The sequence below is a fragment of the Sus scrofa genome, chromosome 14, assembly GCF_000003025.6.
Source record: "Sus scrofa isolate TJ Tabasco breed Duroc chromosome 14, Sscrofa11.1, whole genome shotgun sequence".
Taxonomy (NCBI): Eukaryota; Metazoa; Chordata; class Mammalia; order Artiodactyla; family Suidae; genus Sus; species Sus scrofa.
In genome coordinates this window covers 75754184-75780051 of record NC_010456.5, presented here as the reverse complement: position 1 = coordinate 75780051, position 25868 = coordinate 75754184, and the positions used below count along the sequence as shown (strand labels likewise).

General features: G+C 39.7%; 1 protein-coding gene and 1 non-coding gene across 6 annotated transcripts; one reads left to right on the top strand and one right to left on the bottom strand.

The window, feature by feature from the left end:
* Positions 1119-25527, top strand: PLA2G12B (phospholipase A2 group XIIB). 5 transcript variants are annotated; one of them, XM_005671055.3, is made up of 4 exons: positions 1122-1491; positions 13215-13291; positions 16190-16355; positions 24976-25527. In XM_005671055.3, exons 1-4 carry the CDS (start codon positions 1281-1283, stop codon positions 25092-25094), a joined length of 573 nt encoding a protein of 190 aa, XP_005671112.1. In that variant the 5' UTR covers positions 1122-1280; the 3' UTR covers positions 25095-25527. The 5 variants fall into 5 exon arrangements, with proteins under 5 accessions (XP_020927539.1, XP_005671112.1, XP_005671111.1 ...); XM_005671054.3 differs by having other exon boundaries at positions 24973-25527; XM_005671053.3 differs by having other exon boundaries at positions 1125-1491; positions 13215-13303; positions 24973-25527.
* TRNAL-UAA lies at positions 4474-4556 on the bottom strand. The gene has a single exon. It is a non-coding gene; the product is annotated as a tRNA-Leu (tRNA).

Sequence of the window (25868 nt, the reverse complement as noted above, 5' to 3'; positions counted from 1 at the left end):
GGACCTCTCAAATTATGTAGCTGGTCCTGATCCCCAGGTTTTACCACTGATCGCCTGTTTATCTTTGACTGAGTCATTTAACCTTTGTATCTCAGCTTTCTCACCTCTCAAATGGGAATGGTACTTACCCTTTTTCATAGAATTGATGAGGAATTAACATACAGTGATTTCAAAAATTATAGTACTTCAAGTATTGGTGGCATCGTTGGTATTCATATGAAATGTTTTTAAACAACTGCTCTTGCTGGAGTCTGAGTCTTTAGACAAACACATTTCTTATCTAAAATGAAGACATCCAACTCACTATTTTCTCTGGGGCTTTCCAGACTTTTGTGAGAGAAGCTAAATGACTCATTTGATACCATGTTTTTAGACTAGCGATTTCACAGATAGGACTTATCTCTTCACACGACTGAAAAAGCAAAGTATAAACTGAAGATGATGCCAAAACACTAGACTTCAGTCAACAGTCTTAAAGCCTAAAATTTCATATCGCATTTCTAGTCGACCCTGATTTTTAAGCAACTCAGTGGAAGAACAACGCTAGGAGCATTCAGTTCCCTCTCAGGGCAATCTGTATATATCAGACACTGGTGGGGATAAATAAAAATACTGCTGTAAAAACAGAGGAAAAAGAGGATGGCTACAAGCCTGAGAGCCGAGATGAGACCAAAGCAGAAGCTGGGGTCCTAAATCTGAACGCCCCCTTCACACACACTGAGAGCACAACCTGACAACATCTGGACCATTGGTCCAGGTGACAGCATTAACCCACCATCCCTGGGTTTCCTGAGCCCTTTCTGCATCTTCCTGCATCTCCCTAGAAACCATGTGTACGTGACCAGCTTAGGGGTGAGGCTAGGTTCTTTGTGTCAAGAGGCGGGTCCTGGGGGAACAAACTCTCCTAACTGATCCTTAAGTTAACAAGTTGGTTGGGGGTAGACGTCCAGCCGCTCCACAACTCAGGCCTCCCGAGAAGTTAGCTCACATCTGCCTGCTCCAGGGAGAGCTGGGAGCTGCTCTGAAGTGTTCTCTCTCACTATCCATCCCTCAGATAGGCCCTCGGGCTGCCTAACCTTTGCCCTTTCTAATTGCCCTGATCTCATCCCAACCTCCCGAGCTGTGTGTAAAGTCCAGCTCCAGGGAACACACAGATTGAGTGTCCCAGATAATCCCTTTCCCAGTCCCGCCCGGCATCTGGCCGCTGGGCTACATATTGGGACTTCCGGGGGCACGGGCCGGGGTCTGAGGAGGGACCTCAGGACCTACCTGGCTGCAGGATGAAGCTGCCCACCAGCTTCTTGATTCTGTGGCTGAGCCTGGAGGGGGTCCTGGTTCAGAGTGGCAGCAGCCCTGACGCAGAGGAGTCCTATTCAGACTGGGGCCTGCGGCACATCCGGGGCAGCTTTGAATCTGTCAACAGCTACTTCGATTCCTTTCTGGAACTGCTGGGAGGGAAAAATGGAGTCTGTCAATACCGGTGCCGATATGGTGAGTCCCCGATTTCTCTTTTTGTGAAACGGTCGCTGGTGAACCTGTGAACAGGTGGAGCAGGCGCTTTTTCCTGTCACCCACTGCTTAGAGGGTTGCTGGATTCAGCACATTAAGCTATAGGACACCTAGTGAAACTGGAATTTCAAATCAACAACCAATACTTTGTTAAAATACTTGGGATATTTGGGACACACTTATAGTGACAAATTATTGGTTGTCGATCTGAAATACAAATTTCCCTGAGCTTCCTGCATTTTATCCAGCAAACCTACTCCAAAGAGCTTTGCAAAACCTGTACCCTGGGCTCATTTGAACAGATTAGGTGTGAGGCAGGGAGGTACTGAGGAAAAGACAGCGAGGGCAGGGAAGAAAGGATGTGACATCTTTGTGAGGTCTTCCAGGGATAAAAACTGGAGCTGAACATTCAGGGAAAATTCTACCAGAAAATTCTGAGCTTCTTCAGTCACTCAGCACGTAGCTTGGAAATGAATCCTCCCTCCCCCAATGCAGTCCACGCCTTCGTTGCAGATCTGTCAGTCTGTGATCCATTTGCCTCAATTGGCAAGGGCAAGCCTTCAGAAGTAGGATGGGCATTTGCCAGCTACCTCTGAAAACCAAGGATGAGGCCCTGAGCGGGCCTGGGACTGGCCCCTAGGCCTGGTATCAGGTGTGGAGCTGTGAATGGGTAGGAACATGACCTGAGCTGTAGAAAGGGTACATGGGGGTCTGGATGCCAGCCTGGCTGCAAAAGAGCAGACCCTGTGGCCTCTCTTCCTTCGCCCTGTGTTGGAAGTCAGTGTAACGGGACCAGAATATGGAGCCCTGGACCTTACAGCCAGAAGGTCTGCAAATGTTTTTGAAAGCATGCACAGTCTCATATAGCATTAGTTTCATTGTTAGTTTATCAAGTGTTTCATTATGAGATTAGAGATGAAAATGATGAGTCAGTTTGGCCTAGCAGGAAATCACTTGAGAAAGATTTTCTCCACATACCAAGAGATCAAACTCAGAAACTCAAAAGAGCTACATGCTGAGTTTATCCCATCAGTCTTGCACTCCCCTTTTAGCTTGGAGCAGGGGAAGTCTCTTCCTTATAAACCAAGAGTGACTAAGAGACCACAGTTAACCATTGCTCCAGAACCAAAAATTTTGCTGCATAGAAGTTTTAGCCTCAGAGGGAGATGGTGAAAAAAGGAAGCTACATCTTCTCTGTGAAGATTCCATAGGGTGAATCTGTGCAAGGACCCACCTGGACCGCCAGCCCTGATTTGTCTAAGGCATAGTGGATAAATGCAGAGATGCCTTATCCTAGTTTGCATGGATGGGGCAGGAAAGAGTTAATTCACTTCAGCTATTTGATTAACACAGGGGCTATATTCTGGCCTGGAGTCTTAGGTGTGTGCTTCAGTAAATAGAAGACAGCAGGACAACAGGACTTTGGGGTGGGTTTTTTTTTTTTTTTTTTAGGGAAACAAGAAGCAAACCCTTTTCGTCTCTAGCAAAATAGCATTAAAAGCTTTTAGCAAACTTTGGTTGTGAGTCTCCACCTGGGTCGGTCGATGCAGCAGCCACTGGTGGGGGATGGGAATAGTCAACAGAGAGATTGCAGGAAGGCAAATAACCGCACTCACGCTACAAAACAGAATCTGTAGAAGGAGGGGAGAAACACATAAAAGAGAGGGGGGATAAGCCTTGTTACCTTTGGAAGGGAGCAGCGCCAAGAACCTGGAGGCTGTGCCCAAACAGTACAGGATATCGTCTCCAGTTGACTGGGAATCAAGCAGGCTTTTGAACAGATAACACCTAATCATTAACCAGGTCTGTGTTCTCTTTCAGTTTGCTCTGTGATGCAGTCCTTAGGCACAGGGCTTCTCTCCTCTCTTTAAAGCAGAGCTTCTCCAACTTAACTTGTGCTGTGAATCCCCCTCCCCGCCAAGGCTTGTTTAAACTGACTGTTGGGGCCCCACCCCTCTAATTCCTGTAGGTCTGGGGCGGGGTCAGAAAATTTACATTTCTAAGAGTTCCCAGGTGATCCCGATGCTGCTGGTCCTGGGACCTACTCTGAAAACCAAAAAAAAAAAAAAAAGAAAAAGAAAGAAAAAAAAAAACCCAGAAAAAATCCTGCTTTATTTTTTATTTTTTTGTCTTTTTATGGCTGCACTTGCGGCATATGGAGGTTCCCAGGCTAGGGGTCTAGTAGGAGCTGTAGCTGCCAGCCTACACCACAACCACAGCAACGCCAGATCCCAGCTGCATCTGCGACCTACACCACAGCTCATGGCAACACCAGATCCTTAACCCACTGAGCGAGGCCAGGGATCGAACCTGCAACCTCCTGGGTCCTAGTCAGATTCGTTTCCTCGGCACCACAACGGGAACTCCAAAAACCCTGCTTTAAAAGCTGAAATTTTGGAGTTTTGTGGCACAGTGGATAAGGATCTGGCATTGTCACTGCAGCGGCCTGGGTCCCTGGCAGGAGAACTTTCACATGCCACAGGCGTTGGGGCAATAAATACAAGCCGCAATTTCTTCTAGGCAGAAGGAACAATTTAGCAACAATTAGTCTACTAAGAAAAACTTGCCATTTGGTAGGTACTTAACCACCACTTAAAACGGTGGTTTGTACCTCGCCCTGCACTTAAAATCACCTGGCGGGGGGGGGAGGGAATAACTCTAAAAACACCTGCTGCCCTAATCAATTAAATAAGACTCTCCATGGGTTGGACCCAGACATCAGTGTTTTTAATGTTTCCTAGGGGATTGGAAAGTGACCAAGGTATGGAGCACTATTTGGAGGGTCCTTCTCAAAGAACTTTACCCCATAGGTTGTTCAGACAAGGCGAAGATGTGTTTGTTTCCTGGCAGCCTACAATAGCATATCGACATTGCCTTCCGACACTTTCTTCTTTTTTTTTTTTTAATTACTCGAATTTATCACATTTGTAGTTGTATAATGATTGTAACAATCCAATAAACCTCTACTGAGAGTGGGGTTCGAACCCACACGGGCACTAGCCCATTGGATCTTAAGTCCAACGCCTTAACCACTGGGCCATCCTGGTGACTACATCTACGATTTGTTTTCATGTCAACCCACAAAATCGGAATTTGCCAAAGGATCAGGCTGGAAATAGAGTGAGATTCAGCACAGATCAATAGTATACATGGTACACCTGGCATAAGAGATCTGTACTCATGTGAACACTTTTCCCTCCCTCCCCTCAGGGGTTGGGATACAGTAGGTCTGTGCTAGGAACCGCACACGTGGTCCCTGAACCAGACTTTGAGAAACACTAGTCATGGAAGCATCAGAGGTTTGAACTGGGGGTTGGAAGTGAGTTCCATTGCTGATGACCTTGGGCAAGTTGCCTAACTCTCAACCTTTGTTTCCTCATGTTTATAAGTAATGTAAATAACACCTACCTTGCAAGGTTGTTGTAAGCATTAAAGATAATATACAAAAAGAATTAGTGCTATGCATGGAGCGTAGCAGGTACCAAACAAATTTTATACCTGTTATGAGGAGGACAGTCTGCTGAACAGGTTAACTGTGCATTCAGATTCTTTAGGTTCTCTTTCAATATAAAATCAAAAATCACAAAAATCCCAGGGGCTGGATAAAACTCTCTTAACGTCTGGAAAAAATCATCAAATGATGCCTTAGATGGTCTGTGCTTTTATGAAGGTCTCTAGAGCAGGGCTTCTGTGTCTTGCAAATCATGATTTAATATATTGGACACACTGTCACACTTAGATAAAAGGACCTCATGATGAATTTCTTCTTGGGTTTAGTTCTAGGGGAAAAAAAAAAAAAAGAAGGTATCCTTAAATATCAGTCTTTGTATTTTCCAAAGAACTTTTTATCTGTTTGAAATTTTAGAGCAAATTTTATGAACTTGTGCGTCTGTGTATTTTTCCAGGGAAAGAATTCACAGCCTTTGTCAGATTCTTAGAGGATCCACAGCCTGAAGAAAGATAACAGCTGCTGGCTTAGAGGCAGATTGTTCTCTAGAAGGGTGATGAACTGTCCAGAGTTTGCCACGATGGAGAGAAGGGGTGGGGGTGCCTGGGATGTGGGACTTTCACTACTAAAACAGAGACAGTTCCAGGCAAACCAGGACAGGCGGTCGCCTTTCCTCATGCAGTAGCTTCATCTGCTGTAAGGTCTGAAACAGTTTATTGCTTCCTTTAAATTGTCCGGGTTCTGTTTTGTTCCCTGCGTTCCTCACTCTGACACCCAGGCAGACCTCTAGTGGAGCTCAGAGCTGCTCCTGCAGGAAACAGCTGGATGGGCTCACCCTCCCAGGAGACTTGATTGACCCTTGACCTGGCTAATAAAGCTCCAAACTTTTTTTTTTTTTTTTAATGTTCTTTTTCGAGACAAAACAAGAGAGGAGAAATTTTGGGCCCAGGAGGCAGTGGGCCTGCCTGCGAGTAGAACGCTCAGGTCTCGTGCCTAACTTTCCCTCATTTGTCCTTTAAGTGTTTTGTGGTGTTTCGCTTTATTCAGAAGTTTTACATTTTCATAAGATGGAGTCTGTCAGGCCTTTTCTTCATGGCTTCTGTATTTTTGGTCTTGCTTCAAAGACCATCCTCACACCAAGATCCGAAACACATTAGCCTTTTTTTTTTTTTTTTCCTCTGAGAACAGCCACAGCTAATACCTAATGGATGAGTGTGGCTTTGTTCAGAAAAAACTTTTTTTATGAACGCTAACATTTTAATTTCAAATAATTTCCATATGTTCCAAAACACTATCCTTGTTTTGACTTTCCCTTCTAACCATTTAAAAATATAAAAATCATTTTTATCTGGCAGGTTATACAAGAACAGGCAATGGGCTGGATTTGGGTTATGTTTGCTAAGCCCTGAACCAGAGGATCAGGTAGTCAGTCTCCCACTCCTATGAATAGCCAAAACCCCCAAATAAAATTAGTTTGTGGACATTGTACATTATTGATGCTTAGACTCAAAACACGGAACTGAAAAGACTCAACAAAACTCAAATCTGCTCCAGCTGTAATGTGTGGCTACAGTACATTGTTTCTGTCTAGACTCAAAACCATCACCTTTTTCCTTAGCTTTTACTTCAAGCTTCATTCCTGAACAGAATCTCTGCGGCTATCATAAAATATTATATACAATAAAAACAACTGTCATCAATAGCAGGCCAGGTGGGCTGTGTCAATAACAGGTGTTCTGTTATCTTTCCAACTGGGATATCAGAGTTTTATCTTCTGTGAGTTACCCAGTGCAAAAAAGGCAGAGGGTAACTCAGGAAACTGCACTGAGTCTGCTGCAAAAGTCCTTTATCAGCAAAACTGTTAGAGTTAAGTTTCATCATAAAATTTATTTATTTATTTATTTATGTTTTTAAAATGATTTTTATTTTTTCCATTATAGTTGGTTTATAGTCTTCTGTCACTTTTCTACTGTGTAGCAAAGCAACCCAGTCACATACATATATACATTCTTTTTCTCACATTATCTTCCATCATACTTCATCACAAGTGACTAGATATAGTTCCCAGAGCTATACAGCAGGATCTCATTGCTTATCCATTCCAAATGCAATAGTTTGCATCTATTAACCCCAGATTCCCAGTCCATTCCACTCCCACCCCCTCCCCCTGGGCAACCACAAGTCTGTTCTCCAAGTCCGCGAGTTTCTTTTCTGTAGAAAGGTTTATTTGTGCCGTATATATTAGATTCCACATATAAGTGATATCATTTGGTATTTGTCTTTCCCTTTCTGACTCACTTCACTTAGTATGAGAGTCTCTAGTTCCATCCATGTTGCTGCAAATGGCATTATTTTGTTCTTTTTTATAGCTGAGTAGTATTCAGTTGTGTATGTATACCACATCTTCTTAATCCATTCATCTGTCAATGGACATTTAGGTTTTTCCATATCTTAGCTAGTGTGAATAGTGCTGCAATGAATATACAGGTATATGTGTCTTTTTCAAGGAAAGTTTTGTCTGGATATATGCCCAGGGGTAGGATTGCTGGCTCATATGGTAGTTCTGTATATAGTCTTCTGAGGTACCTCCATACTGTTTTCCACAGTGGTTGTACCAATTTACATTCCAACCAAGAGTGTAAGAGGGTTCCCTTTTCTCCACACCCTCTCCAGCATTTGTTATTTGTGGACTTATTAATGATGGCCATTCTGACTGGTGTGAGGTGGTACCTCATAGTAGTTTTGATTTGCATTTTTCTGATAATCCGTGGTCTTGAGCACTTTTTCATGTGCTTTCATCTGTGTATCTTCTTGTGGAAATATCTTTTCAGGTCTTTTGCCCATTTTTCAATTGGGTTGTTGGCTTTTTTGCTGTTGAATTGTTTAAGTTGCTTGTATATTTTAGAGATTAAGCCCTTGTCAGTGGCATCATTTGAAACTCTTTTCTCCCATTCTGTAAGTTGTCTTTTTGTTTTTTGTTTATGGTTTCCTTTGCTGTGCAAAAGCTTGTCAGTTTGATAAGGTCCCATTGGTTTATTTTTGTTTTTATTTCTGTTGCCTTGGGAGACTGAGAAAACATTTGTAAGGTTGATACCAGAGAAAGTTTTGCCTATGTTCTCTTCTAGGAGTTTGATGATGTCTTGTCTTACATTTAAGTCTTTAAGCCATTTTGAGTTTATTTTTATGCATGGTGTGAGGGTTTATTCCAGTTTCATTGATTTACATGTGGCTGTCCAGTTTTCTGATCATCACTTGCTGAAGAGAATGTCTTTTTTCCCATTTTATGTTCTTGCCTCCTTTGTTGAAGATTAATTGACTGTAGGTGTCTGGGTTTATTTCTGTGTTTCTCTATTCTGTTCCATTGATCGGTATGTCTGTTTTACCAATTGGTATGTCCGTTTTACCAGTACCACACTGTCTTGATGACTGTGGCTTTGTAATATGCCTGAAGTCTGGGAGAGTTATGCCTCCTGCCTGGTTTTTGTTCCTCAGGATTGCTTTGGCAATTCTGGGTCTTTTGTGGTTCCATATAAATTTTTGTATTGTTTGTTCTAGTGTTGTGAAAAATGTCATGGGTAATTGGATAGGGATTGCACTGAATCTGTAGATTGCTTTGGGTAGTACAGCCATTTTTACAAAATTAATTTTTCCAACCCAGGAGCATGGAATATCTTTCCATTTCTTTGAATCCTCTTTAATTTCCTTGATTAATGTGTTATAGTTCTCAGAATATAAGTCTTTGACCTCCTTGGTCAGGTTTATTCCCAGGTATTTAATTTTTTGGGGTGCAATTTTAAAAGGTACTGTATTTTTGTATTCCTTTTCTAATATTTCATTGCTAGTATACAGAAACGCAACCAACTTCTGGATGTTAATCTTGTATTCTGCTTTGCTGACTTCATTGATCAGTTGGGGTAGTTTTTGTGTGGAGTCCTTAGGGTTTTCTATATATAGTATCATGTCATCTGCCTACAGTAACAATTTTACCTCTTCTCTTCCAATTTGGATACTTTTTATTTCTTTTGTTTGTCTGATTGCTAGGACTTCCAATACTGTGTTGAATAAAAGTGGTGAGAGGGGGCATCCTTGTCTTGTTCCAGATTTTAGTGGGAAGGCTTTCAGCTTTTCTCCATTGAGTATTATATTAGCTGGGTTTGTCATAATCAGCTTTGATTATGTTAAGGTATGTTCCCTCTATACCCACTTTGGTAAGAGTTTTTATCGTGAATGGGTGCTGGATTTTGTCAAATGTTTTTTTTTTTTTTTTGCATCTATTGAGATGATCATGTGGTTTTTGACTTTTCTTTTGTTAATGCGATGTATGATGTTGATTGATTTGCATATGTTGAACCATCCTTGTGAACCTGAGATGAATCCCACTTGTTCATGGTGTATGATCTTTTTTATATGTTGTTGGATTTGGTTGGCTAAAATTTTGTTTAGTCATCCTCAAATTTAGATATTTGTTTCTTCATTGAAAGTTGTTTTCCTGATTTCTATGAAACTAATATAGGTAGAAGATTTGTAAAAGAATAATCTGAAGAAAAAATAAAATCACCACAATCTCACCTCCAAGAGACAATACACATTTAATTATACAGCATAGTGTGATTATTTTCATATGTATAATTTGATTTCTGATATTATTTATATATTTACCCATTCCCACCTCCCAGTGCTTCACACACACATACAACAGGTTAGTAGAGAAGCAATGCTAAACTGTGTTTTTCAAGACCTTTGAAAAGTAATACAGAGATTACTTGTGAGCTGGCAGACTCCATCAACAAGAACAGGACTTTGGGATTTCAGTATGGATCATATGTAAACACCAGGGTCTGAGGAATGGTTTTAATGCTCATATAGAGAGAGTAAAATTAACTTCCACCTGTAAGAATAGGAATTTGGAACTAAACAGTCTGCATAAACCTTAGAGCCTAAGAAGCCACTTATTACGTTTAAAGGGATTAGGAAAGCTCTATCCAATGTTCTGAGAAGTAGCAAAGATGTTTTCTATTTACATGGGGCTGGAGCTTGGAGGAAAAATAAAGGACACCCACTTTAAAAATCACTACCTGAAGCATATTCTATGAACAGATGAGGAATGTGAGTCTATACAGCTGGTCTGGTATGAATATCCCAAGCTGAGAAATGACCATAAATACCTGTGTCTAGGATATCTAGAGCCACAGAAAACCAATCAGGGGCCACTCTGTAGTATGTGACCCAGGGCACAGGAATTCCTTTAGAAAAACAAGCCCTCCAGGGAGTTCCCATCATGGCGCCGCAGAAACAAATCCAACTAGGAACCTTGAGATTGTGGGTTCGACCCCTGGCCTTGCTCAGTGGGTGAAGGATCTGTTGTTGCCATGAGCTGTGATGTAGATTGCAGATGCAGCTCGGACCTGATGTTGCTGTGCTGTGGTGTAGGCCAGCAGCTGTAGCTCCGATTGGACCCCTAGCCTGGGAATCTCCATATGCCACTGGTGTGGCCCTAAAAAGCAAAAAGAAAAAGGAAAAGAAAAGAAATAGAAAACATAATAATAAAAGAGAACCTCATGAAAATGAATTCACTGTAGTGAATCTGTGAGGCTTGGAATTGGAACCTTTGTGCATTTCTGGTTGGAATGCAAAGTGGTACAGATGGTGAAGAATACAGGCTGATATATCCTCAAAAAATTAAACAGAGTTACTAGAGGACCCAGCAATTCTACTCCTTAGTATATACACCCAAAAAAACTGAAAATAAATATTCAAACAAATCAGCACTCCTCACCATAGCCAAGTGATGGAAACAGTCAATGTCCATCAATGGTAGATAAATAAACAATCTGTGGTAGATCCAGAGAAAGGAATATTACTCAGCCATAAAATGGAATGTAGTACTGATGCACACTACAGCATGGATGAACCATGAAAGATAGGGAGTGCTAAAAATGCATATGGGTTTTCTTTGGGGATGATTAAAAAAATGTTCTAAATTTAGATTGTGGCAATGGTCTCACAACTCTGTGAAAAGCTAAAACCCATTGAACTACACACATTAAATGGATGAATATATAATATGATTTATATCTCAATAAAGCTGTCATGGAAAAAAAATGTAATGAAAAAAAGAGATCTAAGTCATAATGGCAACTTCAGTAGTTACATATTGTTGAGTAACAATGACCCCCAAACTTGGCAGCTGAAAATAACAAACATTTATTGCATCACACAGTTTCTGAGGGTCAGGAATCCTGAGTGTCTCTGCTGGGTAGTTCTGGCACTGAGTTTCTCATAAGGCTGTAGTCATACTGTTGATGTTGCAGTCTCTGAAGACTGAAGGTGGCCATCTCCTTCCAAACTCATGTGGCTATTAGCAGGCAGCTTTAGTTCTGCACCACACGGACCTTTCCATGACAGAGGTTGTAGTCTTTTGTAACCTAACCTTGGAAGCACCATACCTCCACTTCTGCCATATTCTGTTGGTCACACAGAGCAACCCTGGGACAATATACAAGGGTATGAATACCAGGGGATGGGGATCCCTGAGGGCCATCTTGAACCACTATCTTATACATATGTTGTACCATGGCAACAAATGTCCAAAAAGACTGTGGCAGAGACTGTTTATTGTCCCCTAATACCCTCCCCCTTTTCCACATTAATAAGCCCTCCTCCCAGAGTTAAGCTGGGCTCACAGCTGTCTCCACTGAAAAAAAGCTTCATTTCCTAGCCTACTTTTGCAACTTGGTGTTGCCATTTCAATAAGGTCTAGCCAAGGAGAAGAGGAAGTGATGTGTTTAACTGTAGTGTGTTTATTAAAGAAAGGAGCTCTGACCATCCTACCTCCTTTTTCCAGCCCCCTGCTTGTAATATGGATGTGTTGGCTGAAGCTCCATCTTGGACTATGAGAGCCAGGGCTACAGCCCAGGGCTGATAGACCAGGAAGCTGGAAGCAGCCTGGGTTCCAGAAGAGGAAAGATACAACACTCTAGCCTCATAAGCCTTCAATCTGGATCTTGAGGAGATATTCTATCTTGTTTAAGCGAGCATCTGAATAATAAGCCTTCAATCTGGATCTTGATGAGATATTCTACTTTGTTTAAGCAAGCATCTGAATATTACAATATGTAGGAGATATAATAAATATACAGAGAGAATCATAACACTCTATTGAAGGACGTAAAGGAAGACCTAAGTAAATGGAAAGCTATACTATGCGCAAGTTTGGGAATTCAGAATATTCTGAGAAAGTCAGCTGTCTCCAAATTAACCTATAGAGTCAAAGTATTTTCAATAAAATCCTGATTATATCTCTTGTAGAATGTACAAAGTTGACTCTAAAATGCACATGTAAAAGTCCAAGAGTAACAAAGACAATTTTTAGGAATAATAATGAGGGAGGGTTTTAAAGCATAGACTTAGCATCTAAAAATTAAAAGAGCAAGATGGGTGTGAAGGGGTTTCAACTGTACTTATAACATTTAATTAAACAGAAAAAATATTTACAGCAAGTTTGGCAATGTTAGTTAGCACTTATTGTATTTGTGTAATAGGTACATGGATGTTTGTTTCTCTGACTTCCGTTTTGAAATATTTCATAATACAAAATAATTAAAACTAAAATACCTGCGGGAGGTCCTGTCGTGGCTCAGTGGTTAACGAATCCAACTAGGAACCATGAGATTGAGGCTTCGATTCCTGGCCTTACTCGGTGGGTTATGGATCTGGCGTTGCTGTGGCTGTGGTGTAGGCCAGCAGCTACAGCTCTGATTAGACCCCTAGCCTGGGAACCTCCATATGCCGTGGGTGCGGCCCTAGAAAAACAAGCAAACAAACAAACAAAAAACTAAAATGCCTGGTAGGGGAAGATTAAGGAAGAGAAAGAAGAAATGCTCTGTGCCCCACTCAGAGGACCAATTCTTGGCTTATTTCCTCCGTCTTTTGCTATGTCATGGCTTTCCCACAAGAGGCAGGGGAATGTGGGGAAAGAACATGGGCTTTGGAGACAAACAGGGAATCTGGATTTATATCTGAATTCCCTCCACTTTCTATACGACTCAGGCAATTCATGTTTTTGGAGAAAAATGCCAAGCTGGTCTGAGGTTTTTACTTTTTATGACGTCATTGTCATCATCACCACCTAAGTGAAGTCTAGTGAGCAATGACTTTCAAAGGAAAAATGGAATATGCTTTTAGGTAATTTTGATTTGATGAATGTTCCCAAATGCTTAATTTCTAAACATTTCTCCTCCTCTCTTTCCCCTGCTAGGAAAGGCACCAATGCCCAGACCGGGCTACAAGCCTCAGGAGCCCAATGGCTGCAGCTCCTATTTCCTGGGTCTCAAGGTACCACAAAGTGTATGTACACCATCATTATTTTCTTAGCTGAGTGGTTTTCACTAAGACTAAGCCAAGAGTTATCACTGATAGAAGGCATCACTTAGGGAATGCGTTTGAGCAATATAATTAGTATTTTTAATTGGATGCAGAGAAGGGGAGATAATTTTCAAAGAAAGCATCTGATTTCCTTTTCGCAGAGGAAGTTGTTCCTTGGATAAGCTGTTGTGTAGTGAACTCTGAAAGCAGCAAGGCAAATATCAGCTGAGTCTTAGGGGTCACACATAACAATTTGAAATTGATCTGACAAGTTCGACTTATTTAGAGACTTTCCAGTGATGTGCTGGTTGGTGCAAGCGGGTACTGACCACTGAGAGTGGTTTGCTGTATTGTCTGGACTTAAGGAACCAGCTGACTTCATGTTAGAACTTTCAACCCAACTGTGTTTGGAGTGTTAACATCATAGAAAACTGCAAACATCCTCGCCCACCCCCACACCAACACATACAACCAGCCACTGATTAAACATTTATCATTTTGCCACTGACCATTTCTCAAACTATCAGCTTCCTCTAAAATGAGTAATAATTTTTTTAAAGATCTCTTGGAGGCCGTTTCACGCTTTTCACTTTAGAAAAAAGTTTTCATGTAAATATGTAGGTAGAAGGATTTCTAAATTTCATAGTTTAGATATGTCTTTAAGTTGTATTTTAACCAGGCTAAGCTTCTCTTTTCTGCTGACTCAAAAGATTTTCGCAATAATTTTCTAAGCAGTTTAATGCTTCTTCTTCTAACTAAAATGCTGCTTACTCATGTGGCATTTTTATGTAAACTGGAAAAAAGTTCCCTTTCCTCAAGAGAGTTTTCTTCCATTTGTCAGAAACTAAGCTGAATATACTGATTTTGTAAGAAAGGGAAACTTGACTGCCACTGGCTAGGCATTTTTCTTAATCAATACGTAAATCTTGTGGGAAGGTGCCCCCTTAAATATGACCGTCTTGTTCACTGCACAACCTACACAGCTGTACACTTAGCCTGATCCACATCATTAATACATGTGTGGACACAGAAGAAATACAGTCTTTTCAACTACATATTTATCTGAGAGAAACTACATATTTTTGACTAATATCTTTACTTGACATCAAGGTAGTAGCTATGGAAGTGGTATGTACACTAGTTGGAGAGTAATGTCATTTTTTTTATTGGTACAAATGTTATTTAGAACAAGTCCAAGAACTTCCAATTTAGTTGAATTGCATGATAGCCACTAGTCTTATCTAATTCTTTTACCTCTGTTATGACATATTTTTAGTTTTAGGGGTAAGGTACATGCAAAGATGTTTGCTTCAGGTATCAGATGATGGGAATTTACCAGAACTGCTGAGTCCAGGCCTTTGCCTAGTCTAACGAGTTAGATTATCTCTTAGTTTAATAATGTTTTGTTTTGGTTTTTGGTTAAAAGAGCATTTTAAACTGTCAAAGTCCATATTCAATTTGGGTGGCCTTGGAGTAAAAATTCAAATAAGAGAACCTTAAGGAGAACCAAGAGGAAAGGATCTATGATAGCTGATTAATCAATCCCCACCCATACCCTGAAACCAGATTTTCACAGCTTCCATCCAAGGCAAAGTTTATATTATGAGAAGAAGTACAAAATACTCATGTCCAGACTCACCCTGTTCCCATCTGTTTTGTAAACCACAGAAAGATCACTTCTCTTTAGTCACGTATTGTGTCATGTTTCTTCCTTGCTCAAGCATCTTTATCAAATCTTACTTATTACTTTGGAAGTCAAGGCCATCTATCAACATGTTTTCCTCTCTAACTAAAATATATATAAACATATATATAAAATATATCACCCTGCTAAAAGCCTTAAAAGACTAAAAAAAAAAATTGATTGACTTATCACATATCATTTGCTCATTATTTTAAGACTATCATCATCTCTGGTAATCCTCTTCAGAAAATTCTTGTTTAATAACTCTATGTGTGGCAGTCTATGAACTTAATCTATGATGCATTTATAACTATTTATAGGACACTTAATAAATGTGTGTGTGTGTATGAGAAAGAGAAAGAGAGGGACTGTCATTTGATCGTAGTCCCCTTGTGGTCAAGAACTATGTTCTACACCCCACTCTGCTCCCCGACACATACAAACACATACACTCTTAAAACAGGGCTGCAAGGGATGGTCCCTGATAAATGCTGGTGACCTCTTCATGAACTAAGGCTTAATTTTTTATACTTCTAAACCTTGGAATCCTTTATGTGAACAAAATCTCACACAGCATAGGTTTTAGTTGAATTTGGAAGTCTTGAAGCTCTGCCTTCTTGACTTTCTTTCTTTTTTTTTTTTTTTTTTTTTTTGTCTTTTTGCCATTTCTTGGGCTGCTCCTGCAGCATATGGGAGGTTCCCGGAGCTGTAACCACCAGCCTATGCCAGGGCCACAGCAACATGGGATCTGAGCCGCGTCTGCGACCTACACCACAGCTCACGGCAACGCCGGATCGTTAACCCACTGAGCAAGGGCAGGGATTGAACCCATAACCTCATGGTTCCTAGTTGGATTCGTTAACCACTGCGCCACAACAGGAACTCCCTTGACTAACTTTCTGATTTCTATTTTTGCACTGTACGGGCCTGTGAATTTGCAAATGACAAAAATCTGAAAGAAGGAAAATGAACCATTCAAAATTATTAAATTAATAACTAAATCATGAGAGAAGCTTAGCATCCTGTAACTGTCAACCTGATGTATTCTTTGCAGTGACTGGTATTTCTGAATCAATCTGAATCTATAATAGGAATTCAAGTACAAGGTGGGCAAGGTTGCCTGAGGTCCTTGGTCTAAACGTGGCATTTTCTTCCTTCTCTTTTCTTTCTTCACTTTTCCACAGATGGACTTGGGCATTCCAGCAATGACCAAGTGCTGCAACCAGCTGGACGTCTGTTATGACACTTGTGGTGCCAACAAATATCGCTGTGATGCAAAATTCCGATGGTGTCTCCACTCTATCTGTTCTGACCTCAAGAAGAGTCTGGGCTTTGTCTCCAACGTGGAAGGTAGGTATCTTAAGCACATCTACCAGGCGGGCATGCAGTTTTGTTCCTGTTTTCACACAGAACGTAGCCAGAGCCCCTTTACTCAAAGAGATCATCAGAGCTCACTGGCCCTTCTTTATAGAACACTGATCAGTGCAAGCTAGGAGGAAGGAAGATTCTGGGCAATCCTTCACCAAAGTTCTTGCTGTCCTGCCCAGGAGTAGCTGGCGCCACTCCTGATGGACAGAGCCACACCATAGCCTTCCCAGAGATGTTAAAAATCTATCCTCTAAGACCGGAGCAAGAGTTGCCCAACTGGCCTTAGTTACCCATTCCACTGTTAAATCATTTTCCGTATCAGGAGTTATTCTGTGTAGGGCTACATGGTTGAGTTTAAGCTTTTTTTCCCCCCCTCACTTTGTTCTCAATCAGGGGAAAAATGTTTTTAAAACCTATCTCTATTGGGCCTAAATGTCTCTATATTCTTAAGGATAATTATTTTTAAATGAACTGCTTAGCTATCTGATTTCTAGCAATGATTCTGTCATTTCTTTTTCCTGATTCACCTTAGGAAAAGATGTAATCCTTTAGTTTCTGAAGCCCAAACATTATTACATCCAGGTATTAGCATTATATATATTTTTAGATGGTGAAGTCTGAAATTCAGGCTTATGAAGGGCTGGCCCCATGCCACCAAGAAAGTCAGCAGTAGAAAGAATCTTGGATCTTGTCATATATCAATGTCTAGAGTGTCGTCCTAAAGTGAATGTGTGAGAGCTTGAAATATGAATAATTAATTAGAAGGGAATATCACTCTATCTGTACCACAAAAGGTGAAAAAGTGCCTGCAGCCACTCTAGGGTCAGGTCAGGTTACTTCCTCAAAGCAATGTCCTATTGATTCTTGCTCCTAAATATCTCTTTGTTATACCACTTGCCTGGTTACTGCAAATTAATCCAATCTTTGGGTCCCATCCAATCTACTGTCCCTACAGATACCACATATATTTTTTATACCAGACAAATCTGGTCCTCTCTACCCTCCATGCAAGTCCTTCAATAGGTTCCTCTTCCTTAGGATTAAATCCAAATCCTTAACATGACATTCATAGTCCTTTCTGACTCAGCCCTAGCCTTCCTCTCCAGCATCCTCTTGTTTATTTCTGATTTTTTTCCTGACTTCTGCCGTTCCGAGTTATGTGGTTGATGTCCCATATCTGTTTGCTTCTTCACTTCCCTCCAATGAATACTCTGATCATTCATTTTGTTGTTGTTGTTGAAAGAGTTTTATTGAGACATAATTCACATACTATAGAATTCAACCATTTAAATGCTTTTAAAAATATGTTCATGGAGTTATGCAATCAGCCTCACAATCAATTTTAGAATATTTGCATTAGTCCAAAAACAAACCCCATAGCCACTAGCAGTTCCACTATATCCTTCCCCTGCCCAGCTCCACACAACCATTTGTCTGCTTTCTATCTCTATAGATCTGCCTATGATGGACAATTCATATAAATTGAATTATAAAATATGCAGTCTTCTGTGGCTGGATTCTTTCACTTGGCAAGGTTTATCCATATTGTAGCATATATCAGTGTTTTGTTCCTTTTTATTGCTGAATAACATTCCATTGTATGGATATAACATTATCTTTATCCATCTGTCAATTGATGAGCATTTGGGTTGTCTCCACTTTTTGTGGACTATAAATAATTCTGATATTAACATTTATGTACAAGTTTTTTTAGCAACATGTTTTCATTACTCTTGAGTATATACCTGGGAGGTAAGTTTCTGGGTTATATGGTAATTTTATGACAAACTGATTTCCAAAACAGTTACCCCATTTCACATTCGCGCCGGCAATGCACTATAGTTCCAGTTTCTTCACATCCTCGCTAACACTTGTTATTATCTATCTTTTTGATTATAGACTCTAATGGATGTGAAGTGCTTTCTCAGTGTGGTTTTGATTTACATTTCCCTTGTGGCTAATGATGTTGAGTAACTTTTATGTACTTATTGGCCATTAAATAACTGCTTTGGAGAAATGTCTATTTTGATCCTTTGCCCCCTTTTATTTATTTTTATTACTCAATGAATTTATTATATTTATGGTTGTACAATGATCATCACAATCAGATATTATACGATTTCCATCCCACAACCCCAGCACATCCCCCCACCCCCCAAACTGTCTCCTCTGGAGACCATAAGTTTCTCAGTCTTTGAGTCAGTATCTGTTCTGCAAAGAAGTTCCTTCTGTCCTTTTTTCAGATTCCACATGTCAGTGAAAGCATTGGATGTTGGTGTCTCATTGTATGGCTGACTTTACTTAGCATGATAATTTCTAGGTCCATGCATGTTGCTAAAAATGCTGGTATTTCGTTCCTTTTAAATGGCTGAATAATATTCCATTGTGTATATGAACCACATCTTCTTGATCCACTCCTCTGTCGATGGACATTTAGGTTGTTTCCATGTCTTGGCTATTGAAAATAGTGCTGCAGTGAACACTGGAGTACATGCGTCTTTGTGAGTCATGGATTTCTCTGGATAGATGCCCAGGAGTGGGATTGCTAGGTCAAATGGTAGTTCTATTTTTAGTTTTCTGAGGAATCTCCATACTGTTTTCCACAGTGGCTGCACCAATTTACAATCCCACCAACAGTTTAAAAGTGTTTCTTTTTCTCTCTCTCCAGCACTTATTGTTTGTAGACTTTCTGATGATGGCCATTCTGGCTGAGGTAAGGTGGTATCTCAGAGTCGTTTTGATTTGCATTTCCCTAATAATGAGTGATGTTGAACGTCTTTTCATGTGTTTTTGGGCATCTGTACGTCCTCTTTGGAGAATCGTCTGTTTAGATCTTATGCCCATTTTTTGATGGGATTGTTTTTTTGGTATGGAGCTGCAGAAGGTGTTTATAAATTTTGGAGATGAATCTCCTGTCAGTTGATTCATTTGCAAAGATTTTATCCCATTCTATGGGTTGTCTTTTTGTTTTGTTTAGGGTTTCCTTTTCTGTGCAGAAACTTTGAAGTTTAATTAGGTCCCATTTGTTTGTTTTTACTGTCATTACTCTAAGAGGTGGATCTGAGAAGATGTTGCTATCATTTATGTCAGAGAGTGTTTGGCCTATGTTTTCCTCTAAGAGGTTTATAGTGTCTGGTCTTATATCGAGGTCTTTAATCCATTTTGAGTTGATTTTTGTGTATGGTGTTAGGGAGTGTTCTAATTTCATTCTTTTACATGTGGCTGTCCAGTTTTCCCAGCACCACTTATTGAAAAGGCTGTCTTTTCTCCATTGTATATTCTCGCCTCCTTTGTCATAGATGAGTTGGCTGTAGGTGCGAGGGCTGAATTCTGGGCTTTCTATCCTGTTCCACTGATCTATATTTCTGTCTTTGTGCCAGTACCATACGGTTTTGATGACTGTTGCTTTGTAGTATAGTCTGAAGTCAGGGAGCCTGATTCCTCCAGCTCCATTTTTCTTTTTCAGGATGTCTTTGGCTATTCTGGGTCTTTCATGCTTCCAAACAAACTTTAAAATATTTTGTTTGAGTTCTGTGAAAAAATGTCCTTGGTAATGTGATAGGGATTGCATTGAATCTGTAGATTGCCTTGTGTAGTACAGTCATTTTGCTAATATTGATTCTTGCAACCCAAGAGCATGGTATGTCTTTCCATCTATTTGTGTCATCTTTGATTTCTTTCATCAGTGTCTTATAGCTGTCAGAGTACAGGTCTTTTGTCTCTTTAGGTAGGTTTATTCCTAGGTATTTTATTCTTTTGGATGTGATGGTAAACAGGATTGCTTCCCTAATTTCTCTTTCTGGTCTTTCATTGTTAGTATATAGAAGTGCCGTTGATTTCTGTGTATTAATTTTGTATCCTGTGACTTTGCCAAATTCGTAGATGAGTTCTAACAGTTTTCTGGTAGAGTCTTTAGGATTCTCTAGGTATAATGTCATGTCATCTGCAAATAGGGATAGTTTTACTTCTTCCTTTCTAATATGGATGGCTTTGATTTCTTTTACTTCTCTGCTTGCTGTGGCTAGGACTTCCAAAACTATGTTGAAGAGTAGTGGTGAGAGTGGACATCCTTGTCTAGTTCCTGATCTCAGCGGGAATTCTGTCAGCTTTTCACCATTGAGAATGATGTTCGCTTTGGGTTTGTCATATATAGGCTTTATTCTGTTGAGGTAGGTTCCCTCTACCTCTATGCCCACTTTCTGAAGGGTTTTTATCAGAAATGGGTGTTGGATTTTGTCAAAGGCTTTTTCTGCATCTATTGAGAGGCTCATATGGTTTTTATGCTTCAGTTTTTTAATGTGGTGTATCACACTGATTGATTTGTGGATATCGAAGAACCCTTGCATCCCTGGGATGAATTCCACTTGATCATGATGTACAATCCTTTTAATGTATTGTTGGATGTGGTTTGCTAGTATTTTGTTGAGGATTTTTGCATCAATGTTCATCAGTGAAATTGGCCTGTAGTTTTCTTTTTTTGTGGTATCTTTGTCTGGTTTTGGTATCAGGGTGATGGTAGACTTGCCTTTTTATTATTGCTTTATGAGACTTCTTTATATATTCTGGATGCAAATCCTTTATCAGACGTGTGGTCTGCAAACATTTTCTGAGTTGGTTTTTCACTTTCTTCGTATAATTTGCCATCCAGAAGTTTTATATTTTGATTAAGTCTATTTTATCTATCTTTTTAAATTGTTTGTACTTTTAGTGTCATAGGTATAAAGGCTTTGCCTAGCCTAAGGCCGCAAAGATTTACTCCTATGTTTTCTTCTAAGAGTTTTGTTTAACTCATACATTTAGATCTGTGATCCATTTTTAAGTTAATTTTTGGGTGTGGTGTAAGAAAGGAGTCCAGGAGTTCCCGTCGTGGTGCAGTGGTTAACGAATTCAACTAGGAACCATAAGGCTATGTGTTTGGTCCCTGCCCTTGCTCAGTGGGTTAATGATCCGGCGTTGCCCCTGAGCTGGGTGTAGGTTGCAGACGCGGCTCGGATCCCGCGTTGCTGTAGCTCTGGCATAGCTGGAGGCTACGGCTCCGATTTGACCCCTAGCCTGGGAACCTCCATGTGCCGCAGGAGTGGCCCAAGAAATAGCAAAAAGACAATTAAAAAAAAAAAAAAAAAAAAGAAGTCCAACTTCATTCTTTTGTATGTAGATATATACCATTTATTGAAAAAGATTATTCTTTCCCACCATTTATTCCTGCACCACTTGAAAAGGACCATTCTTTCCCACATTAAATCGTCTTTGCAAGCTTGTCAAAAATCAATTGGCTGTAACTGCAGTGTTTATTTATAGACTCTCAATTCCATTCCATTGATGTATGCCAATACCACAGTTTTTATTACTGTAGTTTTACAGTAAATTTGAAATTAGGAAGTGTCCTTCAACTTTGTCCTTCTTTTTCAAGATTTTTTCAGACACTCTGGATCTGTTGCATTCCTACATAAATTTTAGGTTCAGCTTGTCAATTTCTTTAAGAAATGGCAGGGGGAACTTTAATAGGACTTTTTTTGACTCTGTAGATCAATTTGAGGAGTAATGCCATCTCAATGGAATTATGTTTTCTGATCAAGGAACGTGAATGTCTTTCCATTTATTTGGGTCTTCTTTAATTTCTTTCAATGATGTTTTATAGTTTTCAGAGCACAAGTCTTCTTTCATTTAATTTACTCCTAAGTATTTTATTCATTTTAATGCTATTATAAGTGTAATGGCTTTCTTAATTTTATTTTCAGATTATTCATTAATAATGTATAGAGATATAACTGATCTTTGTATATTGATCTTATATCCTGCAACCCTACCGAATTCATCTATTACTTCTAATAAATTTTTAGTAGATTCCTTAGGCTCTTCTGTACTCAAGATAATGTCACTTGCATATTGTCTTCCTTTTCAAACTGGATGACTTTTATTTCTTTCTCCTGCCAATTGCCCTGGCTAGAACTTCCAATACAACACTGAGTAGAAGTGGTGAGAACAATGTGGAGATTACTGAACAACCAATGTGTCAAGGAAAAAAATCAAGTGAGAGAGATTAAAAAAAAAAATACCTTGGGACAGTGAAAATGGAAAAATAACATACCAAAATTTATGAGATTCATCAAAAGCAGTTCTAAGAGGGAGGTTCATAGAGAATACATGTCAACATCAAGAAACAAAAAAGGTCTCAAAAAAACAACCTAGCTTTACCCCTCAAGGAACTAGAAAAAGAAAAACACATGAAGTCTGAAGTTAGTAGAAGAAAGGAAATAATAATGATCAGAGTGGATATAAATGAAATAGAGACTAAAAGGACAATAGAAAAGATCAATAAAACAAAGAGTTTTTTTTTTAAAGATAAGCAAAATAGACAAAACTTTAGTTAGACTTTCCAAGGAAAAAAAAGAGAGGGCACAGATAAATAAAATCAGAAGTGAAGGAGGAAACATTAAAACTTATACCACAGAAATACAAAGGAGCATAACAGACAGTCCTAAACAATTACACACCAACAAATTAGACATCTTAGGCAAAACACATAATTTTCTACAAACATACAACTTAGAGGAAACAGAAAATCTGAACAGAACCATTACTAGTAATGAGATTGAATTAGTAATCAAAAATCTCCCGGCAAACAAAAATTCAGGACCAGATGGCTTCACTTTTAAAGTGGCTTGAACATTCAAAGAAGTAATAAGCCATTTAAATGGTTCAATGTTTAAAGAAGAATTAATACCAATCTTCTCAAAGTTATTCAAAAAGTAGAAGAGGAGCAAACACTTCTACACACATTTTATGGGGCCAGTATTACCCTGATGCTAAAACCAGAGAAGGACACCACAAGAAAAAAAATTACAGGCCAACATTCCTGAGAATAGAGATGCAAAAAGCCTCCACAAAATATTAGCAGCCTGAATTCAACAGTTCATCAAAAGAGTCATACACCATGATAAAGCAGCATTTATTCTAGTAATGCAAGAATGGTTCACCAACAACAAATCAATGTGATCTGCCACATTAACAAAATGAAGGATAAAAATCACGTTATCTCAATAGATGCAGAAAAAGCATGTGAAAAAAATCAACACCTATTTATGATAAAAAAAAACAAAACAAAACACCTCTTAACAAAGTGGGAATAAAGGGAACATACTGCAACATAATGAAGGTCATATCCGACAAGCTCACAGCTAATATCATACTGACAGTGAAGAGCTGAAAGCATTACCTCTAAGATTAGGAACAAGACAAGGATGCCCAGTGTCACCACTTTCATTTAACAGAGTATTGGAAGTCTTAGCCAGAGCAATGAGGTAAGAAAAAGAAGTAAAAGCCTTCCAAATCAGAATGGAAAATGTAAAACTGTCACTATTTGCAGATGACGTGGTATCATATATAGACACCTTAAAGATGCCACCAAAAAACTGTTAGAACTAAAAACAAATTGAGTAGAGGTGCAAGATACAAAAGCAATATACAGAAATCTGTTGCATTTCTATACACTAAGGAAAAAAAAAAAAAAAACTATTGGAAAGAGTTCCCATCGTGGCTCAGTGGTTAACGAACCTGACTAGTATCCATGAGGACATGGGTTCGATCCCCAGCCTTGCTCAATGGGTTAAGGATCCCGCATTGCTGTGGCTGTGGCATCAGCCAGTGGCTACAGCTCTGATTCAACCCCTAGCCTGGGAACCTCCATATGCTGTAGGTGCAGCCCTAAAAAGACCAAAAAAAAAAAATTTTTTTTCAGAAAGAGAAACTTAAAAAACAATCCCATTTGCAATTATATCACAATAAATAGGAATAATGTATAGAAACCTATGAAACACTGGTGAAAAATTGAAAATGACATAAATAACGGAAAACTTATGGATTGAAAGAATTACCATTGTTGAAAAGTCCATACTACTCAAAGCATTCTACAGATTCAATGCAATCTCTATCAAAATGCCAGTGGGAGGTGTTGTGAAATGCTTTCTGAATAACCTTTACCACAAAGGGACAGAAACGCTTTCTCTAGGCTGCCACATCACCTTGGGGTTACTTCCATTATGATGTAGTGTAACTGTTTACCTGTCCATTCTGTCCATCTCTTTGTGCAAACTGTGAGGTCCTTCAGTTGGGGTCTCTTTGGTCTCTGTATCCCTGATGCCTAACAGAGTGGCTGACCAACATATCCAACAGGCACACACATTTTTCCAAAGAATGAATGGTTATGCATCCCACACTTGAACAGGGAAAGCTATAGGAAATACAGTAGTATTATCTGAGGGAATATTCGGGGTGGGGGAGAAATGCTAAATTTTCCATAGAGGGAGCATAGGCATATGGGAGGGACATTCTGATTGCTAATCATGGTTTTGGCCCAATGGTCTCTAACAGGAGGGCATGCCAAAGTGTGTTCTATTTGACTAGACTGTATAGAAGCTTCTCTGAAAAAGCTTCCCTTAAATCTATTTTTTTCCTTCTAATTCTATATTTGAACCACTGCCTCTACTTTCCTCTGGGTATCATGTCATCCTCAGAAATACGCTGCCCTCTTCAAAATTACTCAAACTACCTGGGGTAGTCTTGCATATTAACCTTTATATGTCTCTTCATCTTTTTCAAGCAGCCTGTGATTCTCTGGCTGATACTGTGTTCAACACTGTATGGACCTTGGGCTGCCGACCTTTTATGAATAGTCAGCGGGCAGCCTGCATCTGTGCAGAAGAGGAGAAAGAAGAGTTATGAGGAAGAGGTGATTCCTTCCTGGGTTTGAGCGATACTACACTGTCAGTCTTGGAGATGGTAGTGCGGCAGACGTGTCTCATCCTTTCTTCCAAAAGTGTGGATACCATGAAGCAGGAGAAAGGAAACATTATTCTACAGCTGGAAAGTGAGTCTCATCCTTTGAGCAGAGTTGGAGAAAAGACATGGAGTGAAGACTCTTCACGTTAACATGGGCCTCCCCAGAAAAGACACACTTGCCTGGAAATTCAGTTCTTAGTTTAAAGACGAAATAAAGACGAAAACACTGGGATTCCTGGAATTGATAATTATGTTCATAAGTGAAATTTTGGAAAGTCCAACCATTTGGGAGGCAATGACTTTCCTCTGGTCTATGTTTCAGCTGCCAGTAAGCACCTTACATTTAATAAAGTGTACTTTTTAGAAAATCTGAAAAGAGATGAATGCATTCCATTATCAGCAACATGCTTCCATTTCACTTAGAAGAGAACTCAACCTGGTAAGTTCCACCAATGATAACAATTATTCCCATAAACAACAGGTCAACAAAGTCAGAGGCTTACCTGATTAAAGCCAACGGAGGTGGAGGCCAGATGCAGTTACGTCTCTGAGGTTCCTTTTTTTTCCTTCATTAAACTATTCCTGTTGATATTCTCAATTATTAATGATTTTAGTGTCATGTTAAGACCTGGGAAGCACTTGGTGAGAATTGCCACTGAAGACAGCTAGGAGAAGTCCCTAAAAACTGAGGGGAGTGAGAGACAGACAGCCATTCCC

Excerpts from the sequence above, each read along its gene's own strand:
- PLA2G12B (XM_005671053.3), top strand. The coding sequence starts at position 1,281 with ATGAAGCTGCCCACCAGCTTCTTGATTCTGTGGCTGAGCCTGGAGGGG. Across the intron at positions 1,492-13,214 it reads TCAATACCGGTGCCGATATG|GAAAGGCACCAATGCCCAGA; the intron begins GTGAGTCCCCGA and ends TTCCCCTGCTAG. Across the intron at positions 16,356-24,972 it reads CTTTGTCTCCAACGTGGAAG|CAGCCTGTGATTCTCTGGCT; the intron begins GTAGGTATCTTA and ends ATCTTTTTCAAG.